The sequence below is a fragment of the Penaeus vannamei genome, chromosome 7, assembly GCF_042767895.1.
Source record: "Penaeus vannamei isolate JL-2024 chromosome 7, ASM4276789v1, whole genome shotgun sequence".
Lineage (NCBI taxonomy): Eukaryota > Metazoa > Arthropoda > Malacostraca > Decapoda > Penaeidae > Penaeus > Penaeus vannamei.
In genome coordinates, this window is record NC_091555.1 from 40658350 (window position 1) to 40670849 (window position 12500).

Genomic DNA, 12500 nt, shown 5'->3' on the forward strand with positions numbered 1-12500 from the left:
CTCCTCCTCTCCTTTTACCTCCTTTCTCTTCCTTCTTTCTCCCTTCGTTCGTGACTCACGATAGATGAGTCATCCTTATGTCCATGAACCCTGCTTCCCGTTTTCTCTGAATTCTCGAGGTTGCATGTGTTCGCATACTTTATGGGGATTTTAATAGGATATTTTTACCTTATCTTTTTACCTTTACTTCTTCTTATTCTTTTTACGTGATTACTTCATCATTATCAATAGTTTGTTATTACGATAAGGTAATTACAGGTGTGAATTTTATTGTCATGAACTCTGTTATTATGGCTGTCTGTATTTTTAAATGTTATTGAACATTTACTTTTAACGTTTGTCATTTCTTTTCATATAGATTTTTTGTTTGTTTTCGTTTTCTTCTCTTTCTTTTATTTGGTATGTGTTATTATCTTTTTTCTTTTGATTTTTGAATTTGAGAAACACAGCAAAGCTTGGCGGAACGAGAGACACGGAACACGAAAGGGGAAACGGGAGAGATGTGAAGATAAAGGACATACAAAGAACACTGGAGGATGATTGAAAGGGACATAGAGATACATAAGACATGCAGGGAAAGACGGGGGGATAAAAGAGGCATAGAGAGATTGGATGATAAAGGAGAGACTCGAAGTTGGAAAGGAGACCAGAAAAGAAACCAGAAAATACATGAACGGGAAATAAAGGAATTTGAATGTAAAAAAAATGGAGACATAAAGGGGCTCAAATATAAAATTCACGGACAAAGAAAGAGAATCGAACATAGAGAAAACGAGAGAGAGAGAGAGGGAAAGAGAGAGAAAGAGAGGAAGAGGAAGAAAGAGAAAGTGAAGAAGGAGAAGGAGGAGAAGAAGGAGAGAGAGAGAGACCGAAGCGAGAGACCAAGAAGCCGGTGAGAGAGAGAGAGGGAGGGAGAGGGAGAGAGAGAAATAGAAGAGAGACCAAGACCAAGAGAGAGAGACCGAAGCGAGAGAGAGACCAAAAGATACCAAGAAGCCAGAGAGAGAGAGAGAAAAAAAAAGACCAAGAAGCCAGAGAGAGAGAGAGAGATGCCAAGAAGCCAGAGAGAGAGAGAGACCAAAAGAGACCAAGAAGCCAGAGAGAGAGATAGAGAGAGAGAGACCAAGAAGACCAAAAGAGACCAAGAAACCAGAGAGAGAGAGAGAGAAGCCAGGACCCAACGACCCCCCCACCCCCACCCCCTGCCTAGTAACCCAGACCCCGCCCCTGCGTGTGACGTCACGGATAACAATAAACACAGCCGTGACCTCCTCCACCTCCGCCCGCTTGCTCGAGCTGGACACCGGAGTCAGAGATGTGTGTCTGTATAAATAAAGATAAAGTGATGATTATAAGATAAAGAAAGAGGAGGAAAGAAAGATAAAATAGGAATAAAATTGTAAGAAAAAAGAAAAAAAATGAAGATTATTCATATATATTTTGGTTATTTTTAGATGCCAAAAAGAGGAAGACAGAGAGAGAGAGAGAAAAAAATACAGGTCAAAATATATATATATATTTTTATTATTATTATTATTATTATTTTAGATGTGAAATAAAGAAGAGAAGATGTAGAGTACGTGTGGAAAACTTCTATAAAGTTTATTTTTAGATATCAAATAACAGAAAAGGAAAAATGATTGATTGATGGACTGTCTATTGGGAAATCTCGAAAGGAAAAAATAGAAGGATTTAGTATTATCTATAATTTATTATTATTATTACTATTATTAGTATCATCATTATTACTATATTGCTATTATTATTATTATTACTATTATTAGTATTATTGTTGTTGTAGAAGGATTTAGTATTATCTATAATTTATTATTATTATTACTATTATTAGTATCATTATTATTACTATATTGCTATTATTATTATTATTACTATTATTATTATTGTTGTTGTTGTTGTTAATGTTGTTATTATTAATGTGATGATAACTTATTATAATCATTTTCATTATATTTCATCATTGGTATATTTAATTTCGATTGTTTATTTATAATGCCTATAATCATTTGCATTTGTAGCTGAATGTTGTATTGTAAATTTATAATCGTTGGTTTTCACTACATGTCGCGACATGTTTTTGCGTGTTGAGACTTCGTTGCTTTGTTTACTTGTTTGTTTTCCTTGTACATTTGACGTGTTTGGCCACGCCCTTTTTGCTTGATATTCTGCTTGGCCACGCCCCCTTTTTTCTGAATCTGCTTAACCACAGACCTTTTTGTTTGATATTTTGTTAAAATACGCCCCTTATTTTCTTGAGGCTCTGCTTAGCCACGCCTCTTTTTTAGCTTCTTGTTAGCCACGCCCATTTTTATTGAGCTTCTGGTTAGACCCGCCCATTTTTATTGGATTTCTGCTTAGCCACGCTCATTTTTATTGAGCTTCTGCTTAGCCACGCCCATTTTTATTCAGCTTCTGCTTAGTCACGCCCATTTTTATTCAGCTTCTGATTAGCCACGCCTCTTTTTTTGAGTCACGCCCCCTTTTCTGTATCTTCATCACGTCCATGTACGTCGAGCTCCTGCTAATTCACGCCCACGAGATACAGTTAGCCACGCCCATGAAGACTGGGTTCAATCGCAGTTTATAAATACTTCAAGCCACTTGTAGAGATACGCCACGCCCACTAAAACCCTGCTTCAACTGCACGCCCATCCAAACCTTCAAATCATGCGTATTTCTCTCTCTCTCTCTTTCTATCTATCTTTATCTTTTCTCTCTCTCTCTCTCTCTCTCTCTCTCTCTCTCTCTCTGTCTTCCTCTCTCTCTCTCTCTCTCTCTCTCTCTCTCTCTCTCTCTCTCTCTCTTACACATACAGAGCACGCCCATACTTAGAAGCGATGCCCACATCGACCACGCCTACTCACGCACCACGCCCATCCATGCCTCAAAACCACATCTACACCAATCACGCCTACTCATACAAAGCAAGCCCATGCCCGAAAACCACGCCTATTCATACACAGCACGCCCATGCCCATAAATCACGCCCGAAAACCACGCCTACTCATACACAGCACGCCCATGCCCGAAAACCACGCCTATTCATACACAGCACGCCCATGTCCAAAAACCACGCCCGAAAACCACGCCTACTCATACTATGCACGCCCATGTCCGAAAACCACGCCTGCTACGACGCCCATATCATACCTCAAAACCACCCCTACCTTGCTTACTCATATAGACCACGCCCATGCTTAGGAGCCACGCTTACTCAATACGCCCCGCCTCAAGACCACGCCCACACTGCTCCACCGACGCCCATCGATGTCTAGTCGCCTTAGCAGATCAGAAAATGACTTGTCAGAACGAAGGATAAAAAAGAAAGGAAAAAGGAGGAAGGATAAAATGGCGGATAAATAATTGAAGGAAGGAGGGTGGGTAGATGAAGGAATGATAGCAAGGATGGATAAATAAAGGAAGGATAGCATGGATGGATAAATGATGGAAGGATAGTAAAGATGGATAAATGAAGGAAGGATAGAATGAGTGAGTAAAGGAAAGATATATGAAGTAGGACGGAAGAAGGAAAAAGGATGAGAGGGAGAAGGAGAACGGGGAAAAGATAGAGAAGCGAGAGGAATGAAGGATAAACGAATGATGAAAGAGGAAGGAAGGACGTATGAGGTAGGAAGACTGAAGGACAAAAGGAAGCTGAAATAAAGAATGGAGGAGGAAGGAATGAAGGAAGAATAACAGGATAGAGGAAGAAAAAGGAAAAATAGGGACGAATGGTATAGGATAAAGAAGTACTGGTAAAAGATTAATTAAAAAAGAAAGAATTATAGACGAAGAAGGATGGAAAGAAGAATGAAGCAACACATGATAAAAGTGGAAGAGCAGAAAAGGAAGGGAGGATGAAGCAGTACATGATAAATGGAGGAAGTGCAAAGAAAGAAGTAATGACGAAACATGATAAACGAGGAAAGGGAAATAAGAAAAAGCATGAACAAAAAAACGAACAAAGTCTGGTAAACGAAGGAAATACAAAGAACGAAGAGTGGCTGAACAAAGGAATTAAGGACGAAGCAACACGTAATAAACGAGGAAGTGCAGAGAAAGAAAGAAGGGAGATACAAAAACAAAGGAAGACGGACAGCGCGCGTACCCATGCGATGCCCCCGCCCAGCGCCTCGGATCCCTGCCCTTTACGATCGCCGCAGAGCCTGTACTGCCCGGCGCGCTCGGGGGACCTTGGCGCTGGCCCGGGTCGCGTCTGGGGGGGTTGGGGGGTGGGAGGTCGCGTTATGGGGAGGGGGATGTTTGGGGTGGGGGGTTGGGGGTGGAGGGTTTGTTGGGGTGGAGGGTTGGTTGGTTGGTTGGGGGAGGGGGTTGAGGGGTTTGTTGGGGGGTGGAGGGTTGGTTGGTTGGTTGAGGGGGGGTGTGTGGTTTGGTGGTTTGTTTGTTTGTTTGATTGGGTGTGTTGTTATTCGGCAATGTTTGTTTGTTTGTTTGGTGGGTGTGGTGATTTCGGTAATGTTTGTTTGTTTGTTTGGGGGGTTGTGGTTCGATAATGTTTGTTTGTTTGTGGTTGGTTTCTATGTGTTGTTTGTTGGTTGGTTGGTTGTGATTCTTCGTTAATATTTGTTTGTTGTTTTTTCGTGGAGCCTTCGTTAGTGGTTTCTGGTTTGTTTGTTTGTTTGTTGGGTATGGAGCTTTCCCTATGTGTTTTGTTTGTTGTTGTGGAGCGTGCTTTATGTGGTTTGTTTTTGTTTGTATGTTTGTTTGGTGTGGAGCTTTTGTTACGTGGGTTGATAATCGAAGAAAGGCATGTGGAGCATTCGCTGTGGTTTGTTTCTTTGTCACTGGTCTTGTTTTGTTGGGCGTGGGACTTTCGTTATATATGTTTGTTTGCTTGTTTATTGCTGTTTTTGGTGTGAAGTTTTCGTTGTCTGGATTTGTTGTTGTTGTTGTTGTTACACGTGGAGCTTTCGTTTCGTTTCGTTTCGTTTCGTGTTGTTTTTGGGTGTGGAGCTCTCGTTGTGTGGGTTCTTGTTGTTGTTGTTGTTGCATGTGGAGCTTTTGTCATTTGGTTTGTTGATTTTTTTTTTTTTTTTTGTATGGAACTTCCTTTATGTGGATTGTTTTTGTTTTTTGTCGTTTTATGTGGTTGGATAAACGAGGAAGGACATGTGGAGCTTTCGTTGTGTGTGTTTTTTTTTTTTTATTGCATGTGGAGCTTTCGTTGTGTTTGTGTGTGTGTATGTGTGTGGGTGCGTATGAAGCTTTCATTATTGTTGTGTGTATTTTTTTTATTGTGGAGCTTTCATTGTTCTTTTCTGAATGTGGATTTTTTTCATATAGAGCTTTATTTTTTTTCCGAGCAGAGATGAAGTTTTCACTATGTAGTTTGTTCTGTTGTATGTGAATCCGATGCTTTCTATTTTGTTGAGAATGGATTTTTTATTCTGTATTTCGCTGTATTTTGGTGGATATGGTCTTTTTGTTGTGTACTTTCTTGGACGTGGCCTTTCGATCCGTATTTGCTATATGTGGAATTCTTGTTCGGTATTTTGGCTTTGGCTTTGTTTTTTGCAGTTATTTTACTCTTTGTTATGGTGTGTTTTGGTGTACGGAATTGTTTATAGCGGATCTTAATTTTGATGTATTCTTTGTAGACTTATGCACCTGCTTTGGTTTGTTTTTCGTTGTTTGTGGTTTGTGGTTTCTTGTATTTTGTTATATAGGCCGTGGATCTTTTTGTTCTATGCGTTGCTGGATGTAGGCCTATGCCCCAGATCTTGTCTTGTGGACCTTTTCTGTTTTTGTTTTTACTGTATTATATGGCCTTTTGTTTCTTTTATTGTTTGTTTGTTTGTTTGTATCTTTATGTATTTTTGTCCCCTGAGTTGTGTATGCACCTTTTGGCTGAAACAGGTGATTAGTGTGTTTGATTCCCTTTGTGTGGTTTCATCTATTTTGTGTAATTTGCAAATTTTAAGCTCGTTTTATTTTTGTTAGTCATTTATTCATTTGTTTACTTATTTTTTATTTATCTGTTTATTAATTTATTTGCTCTTCACTTTGATCTGTTGTGACTTTTTTCGATGTGTTGGTTACTATATTCTGTATATTTTAGACATAGGATGCATATTGGTCATCTTCCCTAAGGTAGATACCGTAAATAGGTAGATAGATAAGTAGATAGATAGATTGTAGATAGGTAGATAGTGGTTCTGTACTCATTTGGCCGATGGGTGTTCCTTGGCCTCGTGCACGTATTTCTTTGTCTATTTCTGTGTCTCAGTTTCTCTCTCTATCTTTCTCTATATCAATCTATCTATCACACTCCCACTGCTCTTTCTTCCTTCTCCTACTTTCCTCTTCCTTCCATCTCCCTCCTCCCCTTATCTCTCTCCCCTTGTCCCTCTCTCCCTTCTCCCCTCTCCCCTCTCTCCGTCTCCCCTCTTCCCCTCCCTTCCCCCACATCCCCCCCTCCTTCCACACACGCCCTCGTATCAGGGTCAGGGTAAGGCCCAGCCAAGGCGAGTGATCTGTGATGCATATCCATCTTTTTTTTTTTTTGTTCTCGAACTTATATGAAGGAATAATTAAGGGGGAACGACTGACCACGCACGCTTACCGCTCTATAAAGGGTGGAAAAGGCCGTCGCTCCACCTGTAGAGGGATTTGGGGCTGGTGGAGGGGGAGGGGGGGTTGGTGGAGGGTGAGGGGGGGGTGAAGTGAGAGGGGCTGGTGGAAGGTGAGGGGAGATGGCAGGAGGGTGAGTGGGGGGAGTGGAGGGGTGAGAGGGGCTGGTGCAAGATGGGAGGGAATGGTGGAGGGTGAGAGGGGCTGGTGGAGGGTGAGAGGGGCTGATGGAGGGTGAGAGGGACTGTTGGAGGGTGAGAGAAGCTGGTGGAGGGCGAGAGGGGCTGATGGAGTGAGAGGGCTGGTGGAGGGTGAGGGGGCTGGTGGAGGGTGAGTTGAGGCTGAGTGGGGTTGGTGGAGGGTGGCAGGGGGCTGGTGGAGATGAGGGGTGGTGGTGGAGGGTGAGAGGGGTTGGTGGAAGGTGAGGGTTGGTGGTGGGAGAGGAGGTGGAGGGTGAGAGGGGATAATGGAGTGTGAGAGGGGCTGGTGGAGGATGAGAGTGAGTGGAGGGTGAGAGTGAGTGGAGAGTGAGAGAAGCTGGTGGAGTCGGTTCTTCCCCGTGTTTGTGTTCGGGATGAGGCTTTGTGGAGAGACAGGGGAGGAGGAAGGGAGGAGGGGGCAAGGGAAGGGAGGGAGGAGGGTCATTAGTGCGATGGCGTCGATATTGTCACTTTTTCGCTGCGGTTCTAATGATTCATTCGAGGCGGTTTGCGCTCTCGCGGAACCGGGGATTGATTATCTGATGGGGAAGGGCCCGTGGGTCGCTCTCGAGCTGCCTGGATGGGTATATGTGTGTGTGTATATATATATGTAGATGTGTGTGTGCGTGTATGTGTGTATGTTTATATGCGTCTCTGTCTATGTGTGTGTGTGTGTGTGTGTTTGTGTTTGTGTCAATGTGTATTTATGTATATTTATGTATATTTATATGTATATGTATATATATATATATATATATATATATATATATATATATATAGATATATATATATATTCATATATTCATATATCCCTATATTCGTATATTCATATATATATATATATATATATATATATATATATATATATATATATATATATATATATATATATATATATATATATTTAGTATATGCATATGCTTTCCATAAATGTATATACATATGTTTATTCATATATACACATACACACACACACACACACTTTAGTATAATATCTCTCTCTCATAAATGTATCTCTCTCTCTCTCTCATATATCTCTACATACACACTCTCTCTCTCTCTCTCTCTCTCTCTCTCCCTCTCTTTCTCTCTCTCCCTCTCTTTCTCTCTCTCCCTCTCTTTCTCTCTCTCCCTCTCTTTCTCTCTCTCCCTCTCTCTCTCTCGAGCAGACTGTGATTTAAGAGATAAGACTGAGTGATGTGACTTGTACCTGGGTGTAGGAAGGGGAGGGGAGGGGGTGGGGGGTAAGAGGCATTAGAGGAAGGGGGGGAAGGAGGGGGGAGAGGAGTAAGGGAGGGGGAAAAGGAGGGAGGGATGATGGAAAGGAGGTGAGGATAATGGAGGAAGGGGTGGAGAGAGAGGGAGGGGGGAGGGGGAAGGAATGGAAAGGAGGTGAGGATAATGCAGTAGGAGGGGGGGGGAGGAGGGGGGAGGGAGGGAAGGGAAGAGTGTAAAAAGAAGAAGGGGACTATAATAAAGGAGGAAGGAAAGAGGAAGTTGGAGTTGGAGGAGGAGGAGGATAAGAGAGAGAGGAAGGAAGGGAGAATAAGAGAAAGAGGAAGGAGGAGGGAATAGAAGAAAGGGGAAGGAGGAAAGAATAAGAGAAAGAAGGAGGAGGAGAGAAAAGCGGGGTACATGAAAATTATAGAGAAGAAGAAAGAAGGGATTGAAAGTAGATGGAAGAGGAGAAGGAGCGGAAGGAAGAAGAGAAGAGGAGAGGACAAGTAGGAAGAAGACAAAAGGAAAGGGGAGAAAAGAAGGGGAAGACTAGAGAAGAGAAGGAAATGGGGAAAAATAGGAAAGAGAAGTTATCATGGAAACAATGAAAAGGTGAACGGAGGGATGAGAAGAGAAGAGGACAGAAAGAACGAATGAAAGAGATTCGGGAAGGCGGAAAGAGGGGAGGAAGGAACGAAGGAAGAAGGATTTAGTAGGAAGAATATATAACTGACAAGAAGGATAAGAAGGAGGGACGAAGAAGTCGCAGTAAAAGAAGGAAGAGGAATAGTGGAATAAAAAAGGAAATAGGGAAGAGTAGGAAGATTAGATAGGAAAGAGAGATAGGGGTAGGAGAGATAAGACGGGAGTAGTAGAAAAAGGAGTAAAGAGATAACATCGGATAATTGGAATGAAGCAGATGGAAGAAAGAGGAAACGTAGAGGAGGAAGGAGAGGAAGGAAAATAGAGGAATAAGAAAGGAGCAGGTACGAAAATAGGAAGTGAAGAGGGAAGGAAGAAAGTTGAATTGAAGGAAGATCAGAAAATCAGGAATAAGAAACAAGGAAGGAAGGAAGGTGTATAGGAAAATAAGAAAGAGGTAGGAAGAGTACGAGAATATAAAGGAAAGAGGGAATGATGACAGGAGAATAGGGAAGAGATACGAGAATATGAAGCGAGGAGGAGGGGAGATTAAGAGAATAAGAAGTGAATGGGATTAGGAAGATCCGAAGGAGGGAGGAGTAGGGGAGGGGGAGTAGGAGTATGAGGAGGTAGGGGAGTAGGAGTAGGAGGGGAGGAAGATAAAGAGGGAAGTGTATTAGCAAAATCAGAAGGAAGGAGGAGGAGGGGTTGTAGGAGGAGAGGAGAAGGGAAGTAGGAGGAGGGGAGGAGGAGGAGGAGAGGAGAGGAGGAGAGGGGGAGAAGGAGAAGGAAAGTAGGAGGAGGTGGGGGAAGTAGAAGGGGAGGGGAAGGAAAGTTGGAGGAGAGGATAAGGAAAGTAGGAGGAGGCGGGGGAAGTAGGAGGGGAGGGGAGGGGAGGGAGTAGGAGGAGGTGGTCCTACGCCGCCGCCCTTCGTCGTGACTGCCTCGACCTTCCACTTCTTCCTTCCTCCTACACGTCCTTCGCCCTCTTTGTCCTCCTGTTCCTTTAGGGTTCTTCCTTGTCACTTGCTTTGATATCTCTTTTCTTCCTCCTCGGGAATATATGTGTGCGTATATTTTGTACTCAGATTTAACCCTTATTGTGTCGTGTTTTTTTTTTGTTGTTGGCGATCTTGTTTTTTTTTTTTTTTTTTTTTTTTTTTTGTCTTCTGGTTCTTATTTTTAGTTTTGTTTTTTCTTCCTTTTCTCAGTTTATTTATTTATTTTTTTTCTTTGTCTATTTTTTTTTCATTCTGATTTTCTCCTTTTACAGGTTAGCTGTATTTTTTCTAGCACTTTCATAACCTTGTTTTATTTATTTATTCATTGTTTTTTGCTTTTCATTCTATTTGTTGATTTTTGCCTCTTCCTCCTGTTTCACTTTTATTTTTCTGCCTTTTATTTAACTATATATAATTTGGCTTTCCTTATTTCCCTATTCATGTTTCCGTTTCCATTCTTATTCGTCTTTTCTTAGTCTTATCCTCCTTATCGTTCTCCCTCTTACGTCTTCCACCGATAAAAGGTAAAGATAATGATGATTTGTGGATGACGATAATGATAGTATTTAATGAATGGAAACATAAATAAGCTGATAATAATAAACTCTTCCGATTAAGATACTCGAGACTTGTTTTTCGAAATACGCCATTTACCTTCTGCATTTTCTTTTCCCCTTCTTCTTTTTCGCTTTTATCATGGCACTCCTACGCACAGGCCGATAAGATCAGAGTGCGAATAGTGCATTGGATCCTTCGTATTGTGACTCACAGGAAACGTATAAATTGTTAGGCAACCACAATCTTCACTCCAAAGCCAAAGCAAATTATACTGTACGTCAACCTGTTACTGTGTTCTTATCTCGAAAAAAATCTTGCATATTGCAATACTAGCGGCGTTGCATTCTCGAGACTTTTGATCTGGATGTTGCAGTGTCGGGGAAAAAAAGTGTCCGGATTAGCGTTCGAAGCATTGTTTGAACCAGCGCTCGGAGCTTTATTCGAACCAATGCTCGAATCATTATTTCGAACTTTTGTTTTGATCTGTGTTTAGTCTCGTGTTTCTCCTCTCGGAGTTCTGGCTTCTCGAAGTTCAAGGATCTAATTAAATCGATAAATAAAAGAAAGAGATCGATCGAACGCATACTAATTTGCATGATGACATCCACCGGCCTGATAAACCGCAGCCGAAGGCGAAAAAAGCCGCATCAACAGCAATTTCGTCGAATCCACGAGTGTGAAGCGACACAGAAGGATTTTAATGAGACGCGGTCGTGTCTGTCGGTACAGATACTGCACGTGGTCCCATCTGCGGTTCCCATCAGACAAAGTGCGAAGGAATAAACTGGCTTTTCTTCTCCTAGAAGGCAAGGTACGATGGAATAAGCTATATTTATTAATCCAAATGACAAGGAGAGATGGAATTAAGCTCTCTTTTCTCTTCCCAAAAGGCAGGGTACGAGGGAATAAGCTCGTGTTTTTCTTTTCCTTTACGGTGTGATTTATTCTTTTGTTGTTGTTGTTCTTTGTTCATTTTGCTCCCTGTTTATCCTTCTCTTTCTACATTTTTTATCACTTTTGATTAGTAATTAACTCGTTTTTTCCCATATTAACCTTACGTGGATTCGCAAAGTTTCCTTCTAATTATTTGGAAATAATATTTACTATTTTTCTTTTATAAATGTAAGCGTTAGAAATGTAAAGTTCTAAGATAGATTACACAAAAGTGAATCTATAGTGCATAAAATTTCCGTATATTTTTCTTACTTTAAGTTTGTTATTGTTAATAGAATTTCGGTGTACCAAAGTATATACCAAAACATATACTTTTTTACAAATATTCTTACTATTTAACTATTTTTAACCATTCCCATTCTTGTTCTCTTCCCTTCGCTCTTTTTTCTACGCACACTCTTTTATTTCTTTTTCTTCTCTTCTTTTTCCTTCCGGCAACTGCGTTTGTTTGTATACCCCTGTGTTTGTGTACACTTGTGTGTGTTTATCCACGTACACAAACCTTCCCTCTCTATACACACAGGGGAAAGACCCCTCCCCCCTCACCCCCACATATTTCGCCTCCAAAGAAAATGTTTGTAGAAGCATCGAGAAAGCTAGTCCAAGCCTCAGTTTCACCCCTCCCCCCCTTAACCCCTCACCTCTCTCCCTCACCCCTCACTCCTTTCCTCTCTCCCTTTCCTCCATCTTAAGCCCATTTACTCCTCACCCCTCCCCTCCACTCCTTCTTCCCCTCACCCCTTTTCCCTCTCTTTCCCTTACCTTTTTTCCCTCTCCCCCCATCCCTTTTCCCCTCTCCTCCCCTCACCCCTTTTTCCCTCTCCTCCCCTCACTCCTTTTCCCTCTCCTCCCCTCACCTCTTTCCCTCACCTCCTTTTCCCTCTCCTCCCTCTCACCCCTTTTCCCTCTCCTCCCTCACCCCTTTTCCCCTCTCTCCCCTCACCCCATTTCCCTCTCTTTCTCCCTCACCCCATTTCCCTCTCTTTCTCCCCCTCACCCCTTTTCCCTCTCTTTCTCCCCTCTCCCTTTCCTGTCTCCCTCCCCCCTCATCTTAGGTCTACTTACTCCCTCGCATCCCCTTATCCTCCCCATAGGCCTCCCCCCTTATCCCTCCCCACGGGCCAATCCCCTTCTCCCTCCAAATAGGCCACTCCCCTTCTCTCTCTCCTCCATGGCCTCATTCCCCTCTCTCGCCTCCCCATCTCCCTTTCCCCCTCTTTGAGGAATTACGCTAAGGGGAGAGGTCAGGTCATGAGTGTCAGGGCATTTGAAGAAATACTTAGAGGAAGGTCAGAGGGAGGGAACAAGAGCAAGGGGG

General features: G+C 42.3%; 1 protein-coding gene across 5 annotated transcripts in view; it reads left to right on the top strand.

The window, feature by feature from the left end:
* The window catches only part of LOC113822453 (neuron navigator 3), a 225301-nt gene that overhangs the window by 20831 nt on the left and 191970 nt on the right, over window positions 1-12500 (top strand). For 4 of the 5 annotated variants that reach the window (XM_070123781.1, XM_070123786.1, XM_070123782.1 and 1 more), the window contains exon 1: window positions 10914-11039. The exons of the other annotated variant lie outside the window; for it this stretch is intronic. In XM_070123781.1, the coding sequence (XP_069979882.1) occupies window positions 10929-11039 (111 nt within the window). In that variant the 5' untranslated portion in view covers window positions 10914-10928. Of the gene's footprint in view, window positions 1-10913; window positions 11040-12500 lie in introns of those variants that run through there. 5 annotated transcript variants of the gene reach the window in all.